This window comes from Psittacula echo (assembly GCF_963264785.1).
Source record: "Psittacula echo genome assembly, chromosome: 11".
In the NCBI taxonomy this organism is placed as follows: Eukaryota; Metazoa; Chordata; class Aves; order Psittaciformes; family Psittacidae; genus Psittacula; species Psittacula echo.
This window is the reverse complement of record NC_137746.1, coordinates 5,147,336-5,170,746: the sequence shown is the minus strand read 5'-3', so window position 1 is coordinate 5,170,746 and position 23,411 is coordinate 5,147,336. Positions and strand designations below refer to the sequence as shown.

General features: G+C 36.1%; 1 protein-coding gene across 3 annotated transcripts in view; it reads left to right on the top strand.

Moving 5' to 3' along the window:
* Positions 1–23,172, top strand: part of MAPK9 (mitogen-activated protein kinase 9) — a 28,037-nt gene extending 4,865 nt beyond the window's left edge. Inside the window, exons 3-12 of one of the 3 annotated variants that reach the window (XM_080626987.1) lie at positions 3,068–3,197; positions 4,379–4,437; positions 5,438–5,576; positions 7,400–7,565; positions 8,448–8,519; positions 12,532–12,714; positions 13,614–13,738; positions 14,257–14,320; positions 15,356–15,427; positions 16,096–23,172. In XM_080626987.1, the coding sequence (XP_080483113.1) occupies positions 3,068–3,197; positions 4,379–4,437; positions 5,438–5,576; positions 7,400–7,565; positions 8,448–8,519; positions 12,532–12,714; positions 13,614–13,738; positions 14,257–14,320; positions 15,356–15,427; positions 16,096–16,238 (1,153 nt within the window). In that variant the 3' untranslated portion in view covers positions 16,239–23,172. Of the gene's footprint in view, positions 1–3,067; positions 3,198–4,378; positions 4,438–5,437; positions 5,577–7,399; positions 7,566–8,447; positions 8,520–12,531; positions 12,715–13,613; positions 13,739–14,256; positions 14,321–15,355; positions 15,428–16,090 lie in introns of those variants that run through there. The other 2 variants (XM_080626988.1, XR_013957787.1) reach the window with 2 other exon arrangements.
* The last annotated feature ends 239 nt before the right edge of the window (positions 23,173–23,411 follow it).

Genomic DNA, 23,411 nt, shown 5'->3' with positions numbered 1-23,411 from the left:
TAGGAGCCATCAATGCAGTGCCTTGCCATTAACTGGCAGGATGAGACAAATCAGTGTCATTGTCACTCCATGGATTAACCAGAAAGGGATGCTGTGTGAGGGGTTGGGCTGGCCGGCTCTTCCTTGGTGTGTCACCTCAGCTATATGTCCAGCCTCCAGTGGCCCAGGACGGGAGAGTCAGTAGTCTGATCCTGAACCTTAGTCTCTTGTATGGCACCACACCTCTGGGCCAGCTAAAGGTAAACATTTTCAAATGTTTTTTAGACTGCAGCAATCCATTCTACACAACTTAGTGCCAGCCCATGTTTGGTTGGGCAAAACTCACTTGGTAACAACAGAAATGTTTATTGATGCACTAACTGAGCAAGCAGCCTCCCAGTACCTAAAGGGCAAACAACAAAGCTGGAGAGGGACTTTATACAGGGTCAAGTAGTGATAGGACAAGGAGGAATGGCTTTAAACTCATAGGGGAGATTTAGGTTAGATGTTCGGAAGGAGTTCTTCCCTGTGAGGGTGGCGGGACACTGGCACAGGTTGCACAGAGAAGCTGTGGCTGCCCCACAGTGGCTGTCCTGACAGTGTTCAAGGCCAGGTTGGATGGGGCTTGGAGCAACCTGCTCTGGTGGAGGATGTACTTGCCCATGGCAGGGAGCTAAATGATTTTTAAGGTCCTTTTCTAACTCAAATCGTCCTAATATATGCTCAGAAATTCTCTAATATTAGACTTGATCACAACACATGGTGGGCTGTTCATGCGTTAAATCCAGTCTGTGGCTTCTCTTCATCTATAAATTCTGCAGAGTAAGTGTGATGACTCATGTCTTGTGAGCAACTCCTTATACAGCACCTGCCCATGTCTTTTTGGCCTTCACAGAAGTGTAATAAGTTATATATGTAGGAACAGAATGCATTTTTATGAGAACATGTCTTTAACTTATTTAGATACCTCTATTGTCCTGCTAATAGGTAAAAAATAAGCAAAATGAGAACATCGTATTTCATTCTTTAGTAGGTTGAATGGTGAGGGGATAGGCATACTAGATCTTGGTTATTAGTGTTTGTGTAAGATTTAGTGTAGTGCTAACATCTTCCAGGTATAAATATTCTTAAAGTTATGCTTGTTTTAGATGACATGCAGGAATTCAGAGTGGCTGTAAACATTCCTCCTTTCATTACAAGTAGTGCATTTCTAAACCATATGACTTAAACTAGGTGTCTGTTTCAAAATGAAGTTCAGGTAGTGTCAAAGTCACTGTTTTTGAGGGAGGAAGATTTGATTTATTGACTTGTTTTGAGAATACTTGGTCTACGGAACAGCAGAATGAAACACTGCATAAACTCTCATCTTCATGTGAAATATCTGAAAACTATGTCCAGGTTGAAGAAGGTGCAAAACCCTAATTACTCTTGGAACTCCTTATAATATTCAAAGGAAAGATACAAAATGCTAGGATGTAAAATGTAGAAAACTCCGTGTAAGATGACTATCCTGTCGTATTTGGCTGAAAAAATTGTCATTAATCATCCAGTGTTTAACATAAATACAAGGAAAGATATTTCTAGAGTTTTGTGTGTGAGTTTTAATTTTTGGTGAGACCAGTGATTGACTCAAATAGCTGATTCATGCGGACCCTGTTGGGTGTTGATTTTATACCAGTTCTCAGGTGTAGTTAGTCATTAACATGTGCAAAACTTGTCATTTATGTATGTCTTTTAGGGGAAGTGAATACTGAAACATCAGGGCTTTCATATATGGGAGGAAAATAATTTCTCCATTTGTCTGGCCAGTTGCCTTCCTCCCATTTTGTGTTTTGTTTTGCACAGGCATAAAGGTTTTAAATCATAGAGTGATCATATCATTGAATTATGACATATGTATTTCACAGAACTAAGCTGAAATAAATGCTAGCAAGCTTTTAGTGCAAGTGGCACATTGATTCAAATTTGGGACATGCTTCCAAGAAAGCATCTCATGAGTGAGCCCTGATGTCGCTTTTCCCAGTAGCAAAAGCAGTGACTTGATGCTGATAAACTTCATGAGTATTGTTGTTATCACAGGGGAGCTGTACTGTGTAAGAGTTCTATAATTTGATGGTTCTTTTCAGCCTGGTATTGTATGTATCTTGATGAGCTAGAAAAGGAGCTCATAAAGAGCTTAAATATCCTTGGAAAATATATGTGAATAAGAATTCTTTCCTACCTTATGAAAGTAACATTAGATGGAAATAGAGTAATGCTGGAATCCTTATTTAAAACTGGAATTATACAAAGATTGGAACTCTTGAGCGGTTTGTAGTATGCATTCACGTATATTTTGCCAAATTGTCTGTGGGTTACTAATGAAGAATATTCCCCCTTCAGTCTTGTTCTTTGTATACAGATAATTTAGGTTTAGATTCTTACAGCTATTAAAGCAAGATTACACCCTGACCTTAAACTGTAGAGATAAAATTAATGGTTGTGTTCACTTTCTTAAACTCTTGTATTCCTCCCTGCAATCAGTTTTTCATATTTCTCAATTCTATGGATGTTTTTCCCAAAACCAGTTGATGAATGTAACTTTATGCTACACACTGCAGTTGTCCATAGCTATTATCCACATACACGAGAGTACTGATGCTGCAGAACGGATCAAAGAGATGTGGTTGTGACTCTCCTTTAGCAAAGATAAATTTCTACTGCATGCACTAAGTGGTTGTCAGTCAGCAACACTGTCAAAAATACTCAGCAATACGGATGAGGCAACCGAAGTGCTGCTTGATTTTTAATTAGCTTAAAATATTTTTAGATCTTGCGATTTTGAATGTGAGTTTTGAGTCAGCAGATTTGGTCTTCAGACAGAAAGGAGGGCAGGAAGACATCTGATGAGTGTTAGTGCCTTCTGTTTAACCTATATTTGTCTATTAAAGGATGTGTAGATTTTAAAGGACACTTGTTTTCTAAATGAAAATTACATGAAGGTAGTGAATAGGCTTTGTCACAAATCTTGATTTCTTTCCCCGCTCCTTACTTTTTCTCTCCCTCAAACAGACTTCAACTTATGTTGTTTGTCTTTGAAAACTTCTAGTGCTGCATTTGATACAGTCCTTGGAATAAATGTTGCTGTAAAGAAGCTGAGTCGTCCTTTTCAGAATCAAACCCACGCAAAAAGGGCTTACAGAGAGCTTGTTCTTTTAAAATGCGTCAATCACAAAAATGTAAGTTTGGCTTTGTGTTTCTCTCCCTTGTTACTGTCAGTTGTCAAAAAAGCTCAGCATTTGTAACCAAAGTAATGGAAAAACAGTGAGAGAAAGACTGAAAAGATTGGCTGTTGGTAGTGCACTTCTCCACAATGGATGGTTTAGTTCTTGGGAGAGCTGTTTGGAGTGTGAAGTGCCAGGATGAGGAGGTTTTTACTATATTGTTGGTATAGGTTTACTAGTAGTTTCAGCTTTATAGTGCTGGCCTTGCTGTATTGCATTTGCCTTTTTAAGCTGTACTGCCGCAAAGTCTGTCTGGCAGTGCGTTTGTTTGTGGTTTTGGCTCTTGTAACTGCACTGTAGTGAAATCTTCTGAGTTTAGATGAGATTGTCAGTAAATACTGTGTTTAAGTGGTGGGGTCTGCAGGGGTGCAGCACTGCCTAACAGTTTTGTGGTAAACAGAAGTGAAATACTGTGGACAATACATATATTAAAGTCTGGAACCTTCTCAAATAACAAGCCTTAATGTCAGTACTTTAATGTTCCAAGTACAAGAATGTAAGGTTTATGTGACAGCTATGTTCTGATACTAGCATGAACTAGAAACATTGCTGGTCGTTGGAAGTTGTACCCTCAGGACTGAAACTTCCTGGAGTCAATCAGCCTTTTGGGATTGATTTCACAGCAAGCTTTTGTTGAAGTCCAGAGGTAGCAGAATAAAAGCAAGTTGGTTATTAAGGATGGCAGTTACAGTAATTTTAGTAGTTCTTCTGGAAACAGTACATCATAATTCAAATTTATTGGGATGGTGTGGGGCACCCCTGTATACGCGTTGTTTGACAGTCGTGGTTGAAATTCCTTGCATCCAATGTGTTTTTAAAATCAGAGGTTATTATTTATTGTGAAAAAATGGATATACTTCAGTCACTGGGGAGCCAAGACAGGAGGTGTCATGTAACTTTAAAAAGAAAAAAATGGTTTTGCCCTGTCTTAGTTCCTTTGGCATACATGCTGCAGTTCTGAACTATTTCTGAATTGGCAGGTTTTCAGCACATGTCAGTTCAGTGAAGCCAAGTAATATTCAAATTGTGTATAGTAACAGTATGCGTTTGATTTTGAATAGTAACAAATGCGATAGTGGACTTTTATGTGAATTTTTATGTGGAATTTTCTCCTAATGTTTATTTTTATTTTACAGATAATAAGTTTATTAAATGTATTTACACCACAGAAGTCACTAGAAGAATTTCAGGATGTGTAAGTACTAGGTTTTTTGTTTTAATTTTCCTGACAAATACTGCCCTAAGCCGTGGAGCTGTTTCCAGTATCCTGCAGAATTCACACTTGGAAAATAAAGGCTAGCTAAAAGCTGAATTTAGCCCTTAATTAGTCGTTATTTCTAGGTGTTTTTATGAAAGACCAAGAAAGTTGTTTCACTCCATGCATAACATGGAACTGGGAAATAAAAGTGTTACTCACCTTTTAGTCATCTGCCTGCCATGCTTTGCTGATTGCATATGCATCTGATTTGCGTGCATTGTCCTTTAGCTAAATGGGTCACTGCCGGATAATAGCCCAGTCTGCATAACCTGATATAATTTTTTTGCCATGCCAGTCACATCAGCACAACAGTATTTTTGGCCTCAGTTAAGAACTGAAGATATTTCTTTTTGATGCAAGCAATGTCAGTTGGTCTAGAAAGGATTCATGGCAGTTTAATTGGTGGAGTATTCATAGATTCCAGTGAATGCGCTGTTGTGGTTTGTGAATGGGCTACTTGGGTAAACATGGGAGTGTGTGTGTGTCTGAAGTGGATAAGCAGAGGATATTTCAACTTGAAAATTAATTATATCTTCTTAGTTCTTGTGTTTTTGTTATTTAAAATAGAATACAGTGAAAGGAAGCATCAGTTCTTGATACATTGCAGTATCTGCAATTTCTGCATCAGCTTCAGTCAGTCTTAGTTTTCCATGCTGCATAAATTCAGAATTATTCTTCTGTATTACTGTATATAAGACTAGAGCAATTCTAATCTGAGATGAACTACTGAACACTTGAATTTTAATAGTGAGACTATTTAATTTGAATAGATAATTCAGTTTTGAAACTGGTCATACATGGTTTTTTAATCATAAGCTTTTTAACACTTATGTTAGCAAAGTAGTTGACTTTTGTTAAACATCCCTCACATTAAGCTTAAACCTGATATAAAAAGTAAGACTTGAGTTTTCTTAATGCTTTCTTTCTTGTGCTGTAGATATTTGGTTATGGAGCTGATGGATGCAAATTTGTGCCAGGTTATTCATATGGAATTGGATCATGAAAGAATGTCTTATCTTCTTTACCAAATGCTGTGTGGTATCAAACATCTCCATTCAGCTGGTATCATCCACAGAGTAGGTAGTATTAGATCATTAACAATACTTTTTATGAACATAGGTGTTCTGAGGAAACAGGGGGGGAAGGCAAGGGGTTGCTGTTTGCCGAGTTTGTATTTCTTTTGTTCATAAGAATATTATTATATCTGAAGATCTTTCCAGTTCAAAGATAAAAACTATATTGTAAATAGATCTTAAATCAGGTTAGCTGAACTGATTGAAAGTTACAACATGAGTATCTGTGGACCTTTCAAACTACAAAAGAATGAGTCTTAAAAAGTAATGTTTACCTCTTAAATATCTCTATCCTTGAAGATATTCAAAGGCTTGGACATGGGCCTGGGCTGCTGCCTTCTATTTTCTGCTGCTGCTTTTATCTGTTTATTTCATTACTAGTCCATTTGACAGTTTGGCTTCTTTTTCTGTTCCTTTCCTTTTCTTCCCCTTCTTCCTGGACATATTTGTCTTAAATGTCTGTCTTTTGCCTGGTGGCTAAACCCTCTATCCAGTTATAGTTTAATGTGCTTTTTTCCTGTATGTTCAATCCATAAACATGATTGAGAAGCTGTATAAATTACAACAGATCTACTTCCTATAGATATTTGCTGAAAAAAATCTAACATGAAAATCCTGTGGTATGAGCAAGGAAGTTTATATATAGTTGGCTTAAGTGTATCCAGGTAGTCTTGGTACTGGGTGTTCTTAAAATAATGGAGTGAGGTGTGTAAGAGCCTAAAGCAGGGAGGACTGGAACTCCATCTGAATTCCACCTGACATGGTGAGTGTGATTTGAAGCTAAAAGGAAGACAATATTTGCTGAGAAATTTGAGCTCATAAGATCTAACGTAGTGATCAACAGAGCTGATACTGGTTGAACAACAAAATGGGCAATGAGAGGAACTGCACAGTGAATAGCTAACCAGAGGCGTGAAGTTATTTGAATGGGGAAGCTGAAGTGGTGAGCATTAGGTTGGGTTAGTTTGGGACCAAAACAAAATAACCTTTCTGCAGTGGAAACTCTTGACTGAGAGATCTGGTTTTGAAAAGAAACCAAGCTGGGGAAGGAACAGAGCTGGGATAGTTCAGAAGGAATGGAATAGTAGGATTGCACCTAGAAATTACTCAAACTCTGTGACTGGAATCAGTTCAGTAGTGTTCTGCAAAACATTTGTTGCCTGAAATGTGCAGAACCACACGAACTATTTGCATGTCCTCATCTCCTTCAAGAAAAGGAAGTTCTGTACCTGAGAACATGCTTTGTTTTCCCTAACTGTGTGTTCCTTTGGGCACAGTAATGATTGTCCCCATTAAACGTATCTCCTAAAGTAATCTATTTTTTTCCTCACTCATGAGTTACTTAGTGTTTGCACTATATCTTAATTCTGTGAAATTTGCTAATCACTCTAATCACAATTTATTAATGCTTTGTGTGTTGGGATGCTCCTTTTCCTACACATAAATGCCTAATTGATGATGATGTCTTTAGGATCTATGCCCTAATAATGACAGTATTTGGAACCTGGTATCCTTTACCATGCAACTATTCATGTGTAAAATAGGTCCACTTAATGTGTTTAAGGAAGCAAATGTATGTAACTGACTATCCTATCAGAGCACAACTGGGTAAAATAGACTTTGCAGACAACTTTGATTCTCGTTTTCCCTGGTTTTTTCTGAGTGCTGATTTGTGCATCATTTAACTTGTCTTTAGTCTGTGCATAAATAAGCAGATAGAACAGGAATAGACAATTGTTAATGAATCGGTGCGTGTTGACTGGGGGTGGGGGTGGTGTATTATTGTGTATGTTGATCCTTCCCTAACTGCAGCAATTTCTTGTTAGGATTTGAAACCCAGCAACATAGTAGTAAAATCAGATTGTACACTCAAAATCCTTGATTTTGGACTGGCAAGAACAGCATGTACTAACTTTATGATGACTCCATATGTAGTAACACGGTATTACAGAGCACCAGAGGTTATCCTTGGAATGGGATATAAAGAGAATGGTAAGTTGCTGCAATAACGCTTTAAATCCTTTGTCTGAAGTGTAGCTGTCTCAGAACTTAACAGCTTTGAAAGGAGGAGGGAGGGCTGGTTTCTCCCTGCCACGTCTGTTGTTAAAGTATATTAATCATAGTAGTGGAAATAACAAAAATTACAATGTAATAATTTTGGTGAATGTAATAATTTTCTGCTCTGTGTACATTTTATTCCCTCTCCCCTTCTATTGATATATCTTTTCATGTGTTGTCGTGTTGTCTTGTTGACTTCTATGCCAGTACATCTTGCTTTATCACATGGGCTTGGGGATATCATGCTTTTTTTATACATGTCACTTTGGCTGTGTAAAACAAGGGACTCAGGACTTTGCTGGGCTACTGATAATGAAAACGAAAAACCTTTAATGCACCAGGCAGCTTGTTGTGCAGCAAGTGCAGATGTGGATCAGAACTTGAGTAGAGGCTGTTCTGGATAGGAGAAAAAGTAATCTGCAGGACTGTAGGAATACAGTGTGAGCTTACAAATAACTAACTGTGGTATTTAAAAACCCTCTTTAATCTTTTGTCCTTGTTGCACCTAACATATGATAGTGGATATCTGGTCTGTTGGGTGCATTATGGCAGAAATGGTCCTCCATAAAGTCCTGTTCCCAGGAAGAGATTGTATCCTTCTTCACGGTTGTTTCAGTAAACACTGATTGTATTTTACAGAATGGTAATAGCAAAACTTAGCAACAGTCAGTTGGTGTTGATATGATTGAAAATTCATGTTAGCAGTTTGGTTTTCCACATTGTTGTGTTTTATTGTAGATGCTAGATGTTTTTGTTTGTTTTCCTCACTTTTGTTCATGATACTTCATAATTTGACCATTTCATTTTTACTTTCAGTTGATATCTGGTCAGTTGGGTGCATCATGGGAGAATTGGTGAAAGGTTGTGTGATATTCCAAGGCACTGATCGTATCCTTCCCTAGTCATCCTTGAATCCCCTTCCAGTTCCAACAGAAACACAATTCTTTTAATCTGTATAAGTATAAAAGCATAAACAATATTTTCAAGAATATGTTTTAATAGATCTACTGTACTATTTGAAATTAGTGTCATTAACCAAATTGTAGAGCTTTCCACTTTATTTTCTTAGTAGACTGTATTTAACGTAATTTGAACTGGTTGAATCCATGGAATTCATATTAAGAGCTTCAGCTTTTATAATTTAAAAAAGGATACTCTTAGGTTTAAAAAATAAATAGCAGTAAGTATATTTTCTTCTTTGTAGATAATAAGTGTTATAAGCAAAAGCCTACAAAGTGACTTTTTACTGTGCATGGATTTTGATATTTATTTGACCAGTAGACTCATTTTTTTATTGTACAATTCAGTTTGTCAGTTTTTTCTCTTGCTTATTAGCACTTGCTGGGCAAGAGTGTCCTAATTGCAATCACACTGCATGAGAAATCCTTTATTACTCTTATTTCATATAAAAAGAAAACCTTTTTCTTTTTAAAGTTTTTTCATTCTATGAAAATCTTTATTTGGACTTACTTTTTCTATAAGATTGTTATTCCTCCATTCCTCCCTCCAATATTTTTGACCCAGATCTATCTCCATAAAATTCTGCTTTCTTGTGCGATAGTAATAGTATGAAATTTTACTGTATTAAAAACAAACCCCTCATATCTATGTTTTCATGCCTTAGAGATTCGAAATCTCAAACAAGTCTATGCGCTGTTTTAAGAGAACAGAAGTGATCATTTACTAACGTAAATGTTCTTTGAAGGTTTTGATGTATTTCAAAATCTTTCCCTAGAAACATTTCAAACATTTGACTCATTCTCAAATTCCAATTCTAAAAATTGGAATAAAACCAATTTCATCTTCTATAAATACTATCTTACAAAGTAGTAGTGTGGTAGAACTAGATGTTCTGAATTGATGAGCAAATAAATAGAATACAGGTGATGTAATTAAAGCACAATTGCCAGTTATGGCTGTAGGTCATAAGAAGCTACAGCTCCTTGTGGTCCAAGATTTTGAAGACACTGTATTTTTGCTCATCAGCAAGGAGAAGTTGAGTCCACCACTAAAAATACCAAGTATGTGTTCACAGGTATCAGTGCATCTTATAGAGGAGGACTTTCAATTTCAATGCTAAATTTCATGACACTAATCTTCAGCAGTTGATCATGCATTATTTAGTAGTACAAACGATTAATTGTTAAATAAGTCTTTTTTGTTTTCCACCTTTCTTCCTTTCTATACTTATTGTTTTACCTTTTGAAGCCTTCAGACCAACCTAACACAATTCTTCATGGATGTTATATGTCTGTCACCTGCATGTCAGCATGGGCTATTTTGAGTTATTCGTGAATAAATGAAGGAAATTTTGTCCATACTTGTTGACTGAACAAGTTATATCTGTGGTTTTCTGGAGGTCACTGAAGTTCCACCAGTCTGTGTTTCAAGGAGTCTTCTTCTCCCCTGGTATCTTTTCAAAGTGCATAGCTGCGCTTACAGGGGATTTTACTTCTAAGACTTTCAGTTCCCTTTAATATGAAATGCTGATAACTCTGTTGTTGAAACTTCTCCTGAGTGATGATTGCTTCAGTCAGATTGTCATTTTTTTTTTACCTTCAGCTGCAGGGTTTTTCTGACAGTGTGGTTTATGCGCAATGCTGGTGTAAACAGCTATGAAGCGTTGCTTTTTTTGTGTGTGTGCATGTGTTTGTTTGTTAAACTTCAATTGAAAACTGACTTAGTATTTGGGGATTTACAGCAGGGAATCAAGTTCAGCATGAATTCTCCTGTATGGTCAACAGGATTGTCAGGATGCTTAGAGCAGTGCTCTGGGTGAAATGAGATGCTCTGCATAGCCAGTGTGAGGGATGCACTGGAGCTGCTCCTGACTGGTGGTGTGGGGACCTCAGTTACTGGCAGTGGCTGTTGCACTAGAAATAAGAAATGTAGAAAAACCAGGCAATGTAGTTACCTAGGATGAAATAATGGAAACCTAACAGCACCAGAGTGGTTTTAATGCTCTGTCTGACCAGATGGTGAAGGAAACTATTTGCCTGACTCATGCAAAAAGCATGAGGGGGTACTCATGCTATCTTGAGGACGATCATGTTTTATTGTGATTATCATAAGGACTCTGTTTTCAACTTTTCCTCCAGACTCCCTGAAAGTAGGCAGATATACTTGGCATGGGCTAAAATTCTGTTTACTTTTGACCCCAGTGTCACTAGAACAGGACAGGTAGTTTGTCTGCAGGTTGTGAGGTTATTCACACGGCATGTGCTGCCTGCTTTACATGGAAATTACGGTTTCTCCCATTTGAGTTTCTGATAAAAGGCTTAACTTATTTCAAGTCCAATCCTACATTGAGGGCTTGTTTTTATTTTATTTCGGCTTTCAGTATCTGTAAAGCACTTTAAACAATCCAACTGAGACCTTTTTTTCCCCTGTTTTTATTACTGAAGTGGGATAGGTCATTAAGTTTTCCTTCCCTCCCTTCTATGCTCTGAGACTACAATAGAGTGGACTCAGTTTGAGTGCTGTTACTCAAAGAAAAAGCAGCTTCTTGAATCTAGATTGGTGGAGATCTCACAGAAGCCATTTTCCCAGCTAGGAACAAAATTTCCTGTTGTATGTTAAGATTTCCTTTGTATGTGCTTTGTTTTAGCATGACAGTTAACAGTATTGACTTCTTAATTTTTATTTGAATACAGTTTTTCCATTGGAATGTATTCAATAAGCAAATTTTCAATCTTCATATCAGGAGTCTAAAGTCTTAACATGAAGCATTGAGTGTATGTGTATTTCTAGCTGAATTCTTGGCACACTAACTGTGAAATAAAAGTGCCTCAGTGTTTTTATAATACATCTTAATTCAAAGTGCAGCAAACTTACTGTTTTGTTACAAAATCTGTCTGAGAATGGATGGGTTGAAGTGATCATGAATTTAGCTAGGACATTTTGCAAGGTCGATGGTTAGACTCTGCTGGAATTGCACATTCTTTTTATCAGGAGACAATGTAAGTCTGAGTAAACTTAAGTATCAGGAATATTAACTGCAGTGTCTTCTGAGTATGATAAATGAGCTTTGTTACCTCAGTGAGGCTTACTCAGAGCAGATGCTGGTATCTCTGTAACCATGTCACTCTGTCTAGGAGAAATGCCCTCACTTGAAAGCAGGAGAAGGGGCAGTCCAGAAGAAACATGAGGCACAATTTCAGCTTGCAGCTTGTAAATGCAATTTCTATAAAACACTTAAATTGTGAATTTAAGAAGAGAGTAGTCTATGAGTATCACCACGATTGATACACTTAAACAAAAACACTGCTAAAACCCTCCAGGAGTCTGGATTCACCGTTCAGAACACCTTTGAACCTTTTCTGAAGGTGAAAATTAACTAAACCCCCAAGAATCCAAGCAAAGGCCCAAAACTGCTACTACCCAAAGCCTGATTTCCTTAGGAGACGAGCACAAAATTCCTTACTTTGAATGGGATGTATTTGTTTGCTTTAGGATCTTTTTCATGTATTTTTCCATACTTTCAAGAATCTTCACTGTTGATGGTATCATGTTGTACTTTGAAGATTCAAAGCAGCCTTTCTTTCCTGTCCTTACAGTTTTGCTATGGATACAATTGCCAAGTAAAGCTGATTTTAGACTCAAAGAAAGTATTGCTTTCAATACTAGCCAATAGATAATAATGTGGAAAAGATACTTGGGCATAATGCATTGTGCAGCACTTCTGGCCTGTCCTTAATATTATGAAATCTGAATCTTACTCTTTTTTTATGTCAATCTAGCTTTTTGCATGGCAGCTCGGAATACTGTTGATGCTAGAATGAAGCTCATGTTTGTGTCCTTTGTTCGAGTTTCCATTAACTTTTCAGATTTCTGTAAGTGATATTTTTGTATAGTGCAGACTTCAAATTCTTCAGCTGATTTTCCTAAAGATATGGTGCAGATATTGATCAATGGAATAAAGTTATTGAACAATTAGGAACGCCATCAGCAGACTTTATGAAGAAACTACAACCTACAGTGAGGAATTATGTAGAAAACAGGCCCAAATATCCCGGTATTAAATTTGAAGAGCTCTTCCCAGACTGGATATTTCCATCAGAATCTGATCGTGATAAGTTGAAAAGTAAGGCAAGATTTTTTTGTATCTTTTTCTTTTTAAGATGTTAATTTAAAATCTCTGCAGTACGCTTAATAAACAACCAAAACTTATATCAAATGTTTATTGCAACAGGTGTCAATATTAGAAGCTCCATACCTTCTGTTCCTTATGACATGTCCTGGAATCTTAGTAGTAGTTGTTAAATATAGAACTATTTCCCTGTTCCCAGTATTCTGTTTAATTCAATTAATTCTAGTCTATCGAAAAACATCTGTTGCTTAAATGTTCTCATTATGGAGATTATTTGTCGTTATTTTTAACTATCTTTTTCCAGTTGATGTGTGTATCTAACTTATTTTGGCTATACTTTGACTTCAAATAATTACTGATACAATGAGAAAAAACCCATCTTATATTTTGTAGATGGTCAAATATTTATACATAAAATAATTTGTTATAGCCTGTTTTGTTAGTGCAATTGTCATTTAAACAACGAAGAAACATCAGTGAAGTGCCACTGCAACAATGAGTAGCCAGTTATCCTGCAGTAACACTTCTAAAAGAAAAACTTAATTTGATACAGAAATCTGATTTGGTACAGAAATTTTTTCTGTACAGAAATGATCTAATTTCTGTACCAAGGTATTTTTAATAAGCTTTAAAAAAAATACATTTAGTGTGGTTTAGTGCTAAATAAACTGTGACCCATGTAACAGCAGTACTGTTCAAAATTGAGTTTGGTTGGTGTCAGTTATTGGGTTTATTTTGGATAATAGCAAAAAATACATAGCTGTATAGGGAAGTTTGGATTTGTGGGTCTGTTTTCACAGTGCATATCTCGTGTTCCTAGTATTCATTTCCTACGTCAGATATTAAACTCTACAGCTCTTTATATGTATTTTCTTTTCATTTTTACTTTCTAGCCAGCCAAGCTAGAGATTTATTATCAAAAATGCTTGTAGTAGATCCAGACAAGAGAATTTCTGTAGATGAAGCTTTACGTCATCCTTATATTACTGTCTGGTATGATCCAGCTGAAGCAGAAGCTGTAAGTTTCCATTTAAAATAACTTTTAAGATATCAGTTTAATAACTTTGAAGTTTAGTTTTAGTTAGGTGCATGCTTTGAACTCATTCTTTGGCTAGCAGAAGTCATGCATAAAGCCTTCAGATCAACATTAGGGGCAGAATCACCTGAAGAACAGCTGCTGGAGGGCAGCCGATTTTATGTTGAAAGTGGTTGTTGATAGTTCCTTTTACTTTACAGAAGAAGTTGCGTATGTGATGGCAATCTAGGCTTTTCAAAAAGGGGTCTTTCTCTAAGGCCCCATAAAGCGTTAAAATGAGTGTAATTTTAGTTGTGCTTTTAAGCAGCCTTTCAGTGGCAGCAGGACCACTAAAAAAGCAAATTCTGGACTCTCAAAATGAATGTGAGGTATAGAGTCTAGACTGCCAGAGATGAAGGTAACAAAACGCTAAGAAAGCTGTCATTTTTAGCTGGTTTAGTTATGATTGGTTGTGTTAACATCATGTGGTAGATACTCCATAGACTTTCTTCTCTTTGTAGCCTCCACCTCAAATTTATGATGCGCAATTGGAAGAAAGAGAACATGCAATTGAAGAATGGAAAGGTAAAAAGAGAACATGTCAAATTACATTTATGTAAGAACTTGTATTATTAATGCATGGCTTGCAGTACATGTGCTCAACAAAATGCTGCAGTTTTCATCTTTCATCCTTCCCATTTGTAATCCCAACACTTCTTTTTCCTTGATAGAAAATCCTGTGATAGCAACATGCGCCTCTTTTCACTGTGCATTATTTAAGCCATATCTCTTGACAGTATTTACAAATTCATTTGTTCTGGAGGTCTTAAATACAAGAGCTTTTTTGGTGTGTGTGGCTTTGTTTGATTTCTTTTTTTTCCTCTCATTGCTTATTTATTGATCAAATAGGTTAAACTGTTGACTTTAACAAAAGAATACACGGCATTGTGGTATTGAAATCAATTCACCTTATAGTTGTAGTCAAATACATTAAGTGGTGAGGCAGTTTAAATTTTAAACAGCTACCCTCAGAGGAGCAAAGGCAATAGACATCTTTGACTACTTTGAAAGCTGCTTGCTTTTGTGAAATAGCTTTATAAATCTCAGTATTGATTCTGGCTTATATTTTCTTTAGAGCATGTCTGCACAGGTATACTTCAGATTATTTTGGGTTAATGCAAGGTGGAAAATTAAAATGTTTATTTAAATCTGATTGAATCCTTTTGTAAATCATGTTACTCCAAATTAAGGGAGTCTGTATGGAAAATTAAATCCAAATATGACTTTTTTTCCCCTAGTTAATATCAGTGCATCATAGATACACCTGAAGTTTTGGGGTGGGATGGTTGCTATTTTTAAGTGGACAGCTATTTATAAAATATGTTGATTTTGGTACATGCTTAATGTCTTTCTGTAATGCATAAAGAAAATCCATAGAATTATCTGATTATGCTGTAGGCCTTTAAAAGAAACAAAAGTGAAAATAAATACTTAAACAGCTGTACTTCCAGACTGACCCTTAACCATTTCACTGACCTTTGTACATATGTGAATTGTGTACAAATCCTCCGTGATCTTACAATATGTTTTCTCTCATTCTTCCCACCCTTCTCATGGAAGAATTAATATACAAAGAAGTAATGGACTGGGAAGAAAGGAGCAAGAATGGTGTGGTAAAAGATCAGCCCTCAGGTTAGTCATTGTTTCAGTAGTTCTCCTGTAACTATGATGCATAGTGCTGATCTGTTGCACTAGTGAATGAAGATATCCTGCTTAATAATCCAGGTAGGCAAAAGTTTCATTGTTTAGGACTCTTTGATTTTGATCTGCCTTTGGAGATCCATGTGCAGTAGTTTTCCATTGTTACGAAGTAACTTACAGGAAAACCTTAAGGAGTCCTGTGTGTCCAAGACCCCGAACTGCCTTCTCCCCAAAGACCTGTCATCAAATGAAATAATCAATACCATGCTACATCACTTGTTGCATAGATGGCTTTTACAGTGAATGCTTATTCTATGGCTCTGCATGAATAAATCCCTTTCATGCAGGCTTAAACATCATTAGGTCTCCTTTAAAATAATTAATAGTGCAAAGTATTTATGCTCATGTTTGAATCCTTGATGTTTGCTGCTGTTCACATTATACATTGCCTCTCCTCACCTACCCTTGCCTTCCTCTCCAGAGAGGGAGAAGACTAAATATCTTTTCTCCTAATGCTCACCTTTGGCTTTGACTACTAAATGCTTGCTTTTCTACTCTTTATTTCTTTTTCTAAGGATTTCTGTGGAGAAAGTGATGTTATTTGTGTCTGCAATATTGTCTTGCCTCAGATTTTATTATGTTTGGTTTACTTAGCACAGATGCAGCAGTGAATAGCAACACCAGTCCTTCCCAGTCATCATCTATCAATGACATTTCATCCATGTCAACAGAGCAAACATTGGCCTCCGATACAGACAGCAGCCTCGATGCCTTGACAGGACCCCTTGAAGGATGTCGATGATCAGCCAGGATTGCAGACTTGACTTTGGAAAAGATCTCTTGTTTCCATTGGGCCTGAATTGCTTGTAAGTTAATGGAACCAAGTAGAAAAACTCCATGTTCTGCATGTTCTGCTAAAGTAATGCCTGTTTTTTTTTACTCAGTTGTTATGAAATTGCCTGCTTAATGTTGTAGAATGAAAGCAAATCAATGTTTAAAGAAGAAAAGATTTTAAATTTAGACAGTATTATAGGCTTTTGTTTGTTTCAGCCTATTTCAGGTGAGCAGTTATAATAGACTTTTAGCCAATAACTCCTCTTAAGTGGGTTCATGAATCTTCAGTCCCAACTGGCAGGCTTCTGTGACACAATGGTTGTTTACATTTTAGTACAGTATTGCTCATTAGAGGTTTTTTGAATGTATAGTCTCGATGAAGTTTGTTTTAACGTGTGACTGTGGCAGTTTGCTTTATTTAACGACTGGAGCGTTGTATGTAAGTGTGATCTCACACATTGAATGCTGTCAGTTCTATGTTTAAAGGGCAGTTATTCTTCCACATAGCACTTTTTATTTTATTGAGCCCTTTCTAGCTTCACTTTCCAACAATTCTGTCTTCTTGTAGAAGACATAAACGTGAAGTGTAAAGAATATAGCCATTACTTTGTATTTCGCCTGTGAGCCTGTTTGTCTAACTTTTCAATTCTTTAAATGTGGGTGGAAGATACAGTGGCTTAATTAAACGTTAAGGAAGGATGAGTGACTTATCTGTGAAGCAATGCCTGTTTAGAAGAGGAGAGAGTGCTAAAATGTTCTGTATTTTCTAGCTTGTGATACTGATCCTTTACCAAAAAAAAAAAAAAAAACAGAAAAGGAAATTTTATCTGTGATGCTCTTCATTCACTGCAAACTCTGATAAAAGGACAGATGAATTGGAGAGACTTGCAGCCTCAAAAAGAGCTGCATAAATGTGTTCCATTTTTTTAATGGGTCCATTCTGTCTAGTGAGTAATTAAACAAAGAAAAATGCAGTAATTTTGAGTCACTTGTAAATTAAGTATTTAGTTAACAGAGTTTAGCTCTATTCTGGCCTTAGGAACAACTCTTTATTTGTACTGGGAGATGAAAACATATTTAGTACTCATTTTCTAAATACAGTGTCAGAGGAGATTGAGAATATTTGCTGCTTCAATACAGGCTTATCAGTACAGTTTTCAGAACCAGATAATACAAACGTTGCCTGTTACACTGCATAATATGTTGAATTAGAAAATGTATTTGTAGTAGAGTAGGGCTTAAATTGCTTTTATATTGCACTCTTGTGAATTTTGTGCACGTTCACTTTGGAGTGCACAGGTGTGAAACTTTGCTAAAGGATCGTGTGTGTGTGCATGCATGTGAGACTAAACTATATCGCTATAAGAGTAATAGAGATGTACAAGATGAGGTAAAACACCACTTTCTTAAAGGCACTATATTTAGCTCTTGATCCGGATACTCTTGACTTGAATATATAAATAGAACTTATAAAATATACTGGCCCAGCCAGCCACTGCATTACTGACATATTTCTCTTGTAAAGGAAAACTCTCCGTTGTTTCTGACCTTATAATTTGAAAAGCATCAATTTCTCTTTATGCAAACATTACTTTTATATTAAAATTGTACCACTTTTTAGTAGCTAAATTTGCTCTAGCAAAAATATTAAGGTTTTACTGTCCCAGAAGGTTAAAAAAAAAAAAACCCAAAATGAACCAAGCTCTTAACATTAACTTCAGAATTGTCATCTGGAATCTTGGATTTTTAAAATCCTATTTAAATGAATTGCAGGATATTAGGGCCTGGGTTTTTTCCTTGTTGTTTGATTTTAAATCTATGGATACCTTTATTTTTGGATACTGACAATATATGTGGAATATTTTTAGTGCACTTTTGTCACTGGAAAAAAAACCCCTACATTTAAAAATAGCTATTTACCATATAGCAGAACAGTGCAGGTTGCTGTTCTTTGGCATCTTTTTAATCCTTGTTATTTGTGTAAGTTAAAATTACTAAAGACCTATTCAAAATGAACAGTAGTGATTCACTATGCAAGTAACTTCCTTAGATTTCATTTTTCCACATTCTTATCTTTTTCAACTGAAGTTGCACTGTGCTGTGTTCATTTTAACAGTTACTACTTTAGAAGGCTTAACACAACAAAGATTTTAGATATTCGGAGTTAAATTTTTCCTGTTGGATTTGGTCTGCTCAGAACTATGAGGGTTGGACTAGATGACCTCCAGATCTCTTCCTACCTAAATTATTCTGTGATTCAAATTGTCATTTAATGTTTAACACAACTGCCCTATCTCCGTGATTTGAACTGGTATCTGACCTTCTCCTAGAACATACTGTTAGTTTGTATATGTACTCTTGAAAAAGAAGACCCCAGAGATTAACTGAGTTTCTTTGTAAATCTTGTAGGATAAGCTGTCTCATACCTTATTTTTTTAACATCACCTTGCTGGCATACATTGAAGCTTCCAAGTTTTACAGAGATCTTGCTGCCTTCAGAGTATGCATGAAATGTCTGTGAATATTGTGGATTTTGATTCCAATATAAACCAACATCAAATTGCTAATACCTGAATGAACACTCATCTCAAGAAGACACATATGCAGGCTATATTCAGAAAAACGCATGCGGAATAGATGCATGCTAAAGCCCCAATGTTATTTCAGTGTGCACATAAAGGCTATAAATACACTGCAATACAGATTATATACATCTAGCTGTATTCCTGACTGCAGATTAAGTTCAGTGCCACGTGTGTGAACTGGTTGTCAGTGCCATGAGAGCTTCATTGATGGAGAACAAAGTGCACATGTAACTTGACAAGGGTTTAAAAGCTGAGAGTTTGGTGTGCAATAGAATCACTTTTATTCCTAATCCTAAAATTGTGTATGTTAAGTGATGCAATTGACCATTTTTTTGCACTTTGGCATTTATAAATATTTATATGTATTTAAAGATTAAGACTATGTGAGTGTGTGTATACATATATATATAAAGAAACCTGCGCAGTTTTGTAAAAATGAATGTTACTTTTCTTTGAGAGACTTTGTATAGTGTTAACACTACTGCAGTATACATAAACAACTGATGAAATCTGACTAAAAATAAGTGGTGGTCAAAATAGATGCAATCTGTAATCTTAACTGCTCACCTGAAAGAAAGAGGGATCTATGGCTATCAATCAGATTAGTTACCAGAAACATTGTTAGATATATGAACACTGAGTAGCTGAATGGCATTGCAGAAATGGAGTATGTTTTAAACAGTTCATTTCATCTGTGCTCATATCATTTTTTCCTCAAAACCCCACGATCTTTAGAAAGAAAAGCTTGGCATTTTGAACTCTGATAAGCAGCCTGTAAGTGTGCTTTGAGGAAATACTGTGATATGGCAAATTTAGTTTCATATTGAAAAAGATGAGAAATGAATGTCCAAATTAAGGCTTTGTCTGCATGATTCACACAAAATAAACTAGTCTAATGACTGGAAACTACTGTTTGCAAACAGCCTTGGAAGTTTTGTAATGTTTCCGGTAGGGGTTTGCATTTCCTTGTCAAAATAAACTCAACCTTAACTAGAAATTAACTAGTTGGTTGGTAAGTTTCAAAAGCTATAAGAGGAACCAGAGGGCTCTGGAGGTTTTCGTTGTCTTTTTTAAGACCTAACAGAGCATATGTGTTTATTCAAAATTAATTAAGGGGAAAAAAAAAAGTGATTCCATATGTTCAATTTTCCTTTCTTAAAGGAAAATTGGTTTCCTTTTTATATCTATTTGGCTTTAAATCCTGATTTTTATCAATTGAGTAGCATTTAGACATTCAAAATACAGCTGACATCCCAAGTCTCCAAGAACCGAGTGGCTGATCCTTCTATTGGCAGAAGTGCGGTCCTCTATGTCCATGTGTGCTGGAAGTTGAGATGTTAAAGTGCAGACAAATCTTTCCTGAACTTAATGCTGGTTTGGAGTACGGGTTCAGTCTTGCGGCAATACAGTTTGTGTGGAGTGTTTCATTTGGACTGTGACACTTGAAGTGGAAGTTTAAGCACGGTGGGGGGTAAATGCTGAACAGCCTTTGTCTGTATATTCTACATATGTCATGTGGATTCTATCAGGGCTTGATGCTAAACTTAGTGATACCATATACTGGGAACCAAATTCTTTCCTGGGAGGTGTATTGTGGAATTCCTGCTCAAAACTGGTTTTGATCTAGGGATACCAGCGCCCAGATGTGGAATTTGGACTTGAGTTCCTATAGATGAATCTAGTGATTTCTTTGCTTTTCCAGAGTGTCTTTTGGTTTTATTTTTTTTAAGATGTTGAAATATGGCAGAAAAAGTGTATTCTGGCTCATTATTTTACATATATTTTAGATTATCTATTACATGAGTGATAGTGATGTTCTGAAAGCTTATTACACAACTTATCAGATCAGTTTTATTTTTTGCCCGCTCTGCATGCTGAGAATGTCTGGAGCTAAACTAATGTTTTAAGTAAACCATCTTTTCTCATATTCATGTTGGAGGAAAGTGGGGAGATAACCATGGTTTCTGTTTGTGTTCTATAAAATGACTATTTTTGTAGCTAAAAGTTTAGTTGTGGGATTGAAATCCCACACAATGTTGCTTTGTGGCTATAAATTTTCCCTGGGTCCGCTATTTCAAACAGTATGTGTATAACAAGTCCAGTATAAAATTAAACTAATAAAATGCACTCTTCTGCAATTTGTCATTGAAAATACGGCAAATTATTTTGGTCCAAGACTTCAAAACAAAATAGAGAAAATATATGTAACTCTTTAAGGTTTTTATTCCTTGATGCTGCTGTTTGTTTTTTGGAAAGGTGCTTGCAGTTTTGCACAGAAGAAATCAACTTTTATTAATTGCTGGGTTTGAAGCACTTTAGGATTCTTCTAAATACAGCCAGTATAAAATGTAGAAAGGAATGACATAAAAGTTTAATGTGTTTAAATTTTGGTTGCCGTCTTTGCTATTCTGATGGATTTGATCAGTGTGTTCCTTTATGAATCTGTTTTCAGAGATTTGAAATGAGAAATCTTTTTAATGGGCCGAAATTTAACACATAGTAAGAGATCATTTGCGAAACATCTTGTACTCTAACTCCCGTAGGTGACTTGAATAGCAATGTGACTACCTAACCATTTATTAGATAAAGAAACAACAAAGTTACAACAGTGTGTGTTCCTGTAGTGAGCTCAGATAGCTATGAGCACTGGGATTCTTTTTCTTCAACAAAAAGCTTTTTATTACCTTCAGCTACACATCGTAAGGTAGTTGTATCTGCTGTGGTGAGGCCAGAACGTCTGGTTACTGGGACTCCACTGCAGTAGATGCTGTATGAATGTACAACAGGAAGACATTGTCCCTGCTCTGAAATGCTAGCCAAAACCCTGATGCTTTCTAGGGTGTACTTAAGCAAATCCCTGTGTATTTGTTTCTGTAGTTCAGACTCTGTAGTTTCTTAGGGTAACAAAAGCAGAGAAGAATGTAATTGGGTAAGAACAACTTTTTATGTTCACTACTTGAAACAGTCCTATTTGTTACTGATAACAAAGTGAATTTAATACCCGTGAGCATATCCTAATGTGTTGTCTTCTAATGGGGAAGATCTTTTTTGAGAAACCAAGCGTGTCACATAGTTTTTCTATGAATTCAGATGCTTAAATTGGTGCTAATTTTTTAAAAGAAGATACAACAGATGGTTAGCAGTGTATTTGTCTGGTTTTGATACCTATATTTTCTTAAGTGGTGGCAAGCCAAACTTTATAAAAATGAACTAATGTGCATTTTCAGCTTCATCAGATTCCCAGATTTTCCTCAAGTAAAATGTTCAAACGTCCATGGTAGTTGCTGCTTCTTTGGAGCTATTGCTTTCAAGTGTTGTGTACACTAATAAAATGAACACAGTTAGAAAAGATAGCAAAGCATCACTGTCCCTTTCTTGAAGTTACATGACGTGTTGGGTTCCCCATGTGGTTTTAGTAGCTTAGTGTAATCAAGATACCTAATTAAAAGCAAGTCACAGATACCTACGTGCAGTTAACTCAGTGCAGTGAAGCCTTACCTGGTCATTAAGATAATGTATAAAGACTATATAAATTTTCATCTATTTTGAAGAGGGCATAACAAATAGAAATAATTACCTGTTTTCATACAAATCCAAATGTTAATTCCAGAGAATATATTCTATAGTGTACTCCAGAACACATGCTATTAAAGAGTAGAATAGGCTCCTTGAGTGATTTGTTATGAAATCCAGTTTTATCTAATGACTCAAAATAACCCCCCTCCAAAAATCAGTTCTGTGAGAGTTTCTTTTGAGATGCCTTCAAGTTTTAAACTCCCTTTGGAATGCTTTCTATTTCTTGTTTTGGCCTCCCTTTCCCACCTTCTGTTTACCAAATGTCACAAAAAGTAGCATCAAGCCCTATCACTTATTACAGTGTTCTGATTTTATGGCCTTAATATTAGTTACAGTATGGTATATAACTTCAGAAGAAAGATGTGCTTTGAAGTCTTAATTATATAGATACATGTGGCCTCTTTTGCCTATGAAATTAGGCTTTGATTGTCATATCTCATTCTTGATGCTTGTGCAATAGGAACATGTTCCTTTCAATGCAGTGGCTATTTTGTCTGATGCTGGATTTTGTTTTCAGGATGACTAGAAAGTGTTTGGAGTTGGTTGTTTGGGTTTTTTTTAATCAACAGCAGTTGTGCTTCCTTGATTTTTTTGATTGATTTTCTTCAAGGAAACTAGGATTTCTTCAGGAAAACTGTCAATAACTAGTTCTGAAGTTCTACTTCAAGCCTCATTCTGAAGCTCTGGTTTTTCCTCCAAAAACCTTATCGTAAAACCGTACTAAAGCCACTGTAAAATGACAAATAAATATGTACACTTAAACGTGTGAGCAGTCTGTCTTATTTACTGTAGTTATGTTTTCTTTTTCTTGATTCTTCCTGTGTTGAAGTAGAATGTTTTCTGTACCCAAAATGGTGTGTGCTCTTAGTTACCCTAAACCATCTAGTTTCAGTTACCACTTCAGCTTCCATTTAACCATAAAGTAAGTATTGGTATGACAAGGGAATGAAGAACAGCTTTAAGAGTGGCCGAAGCTGCTT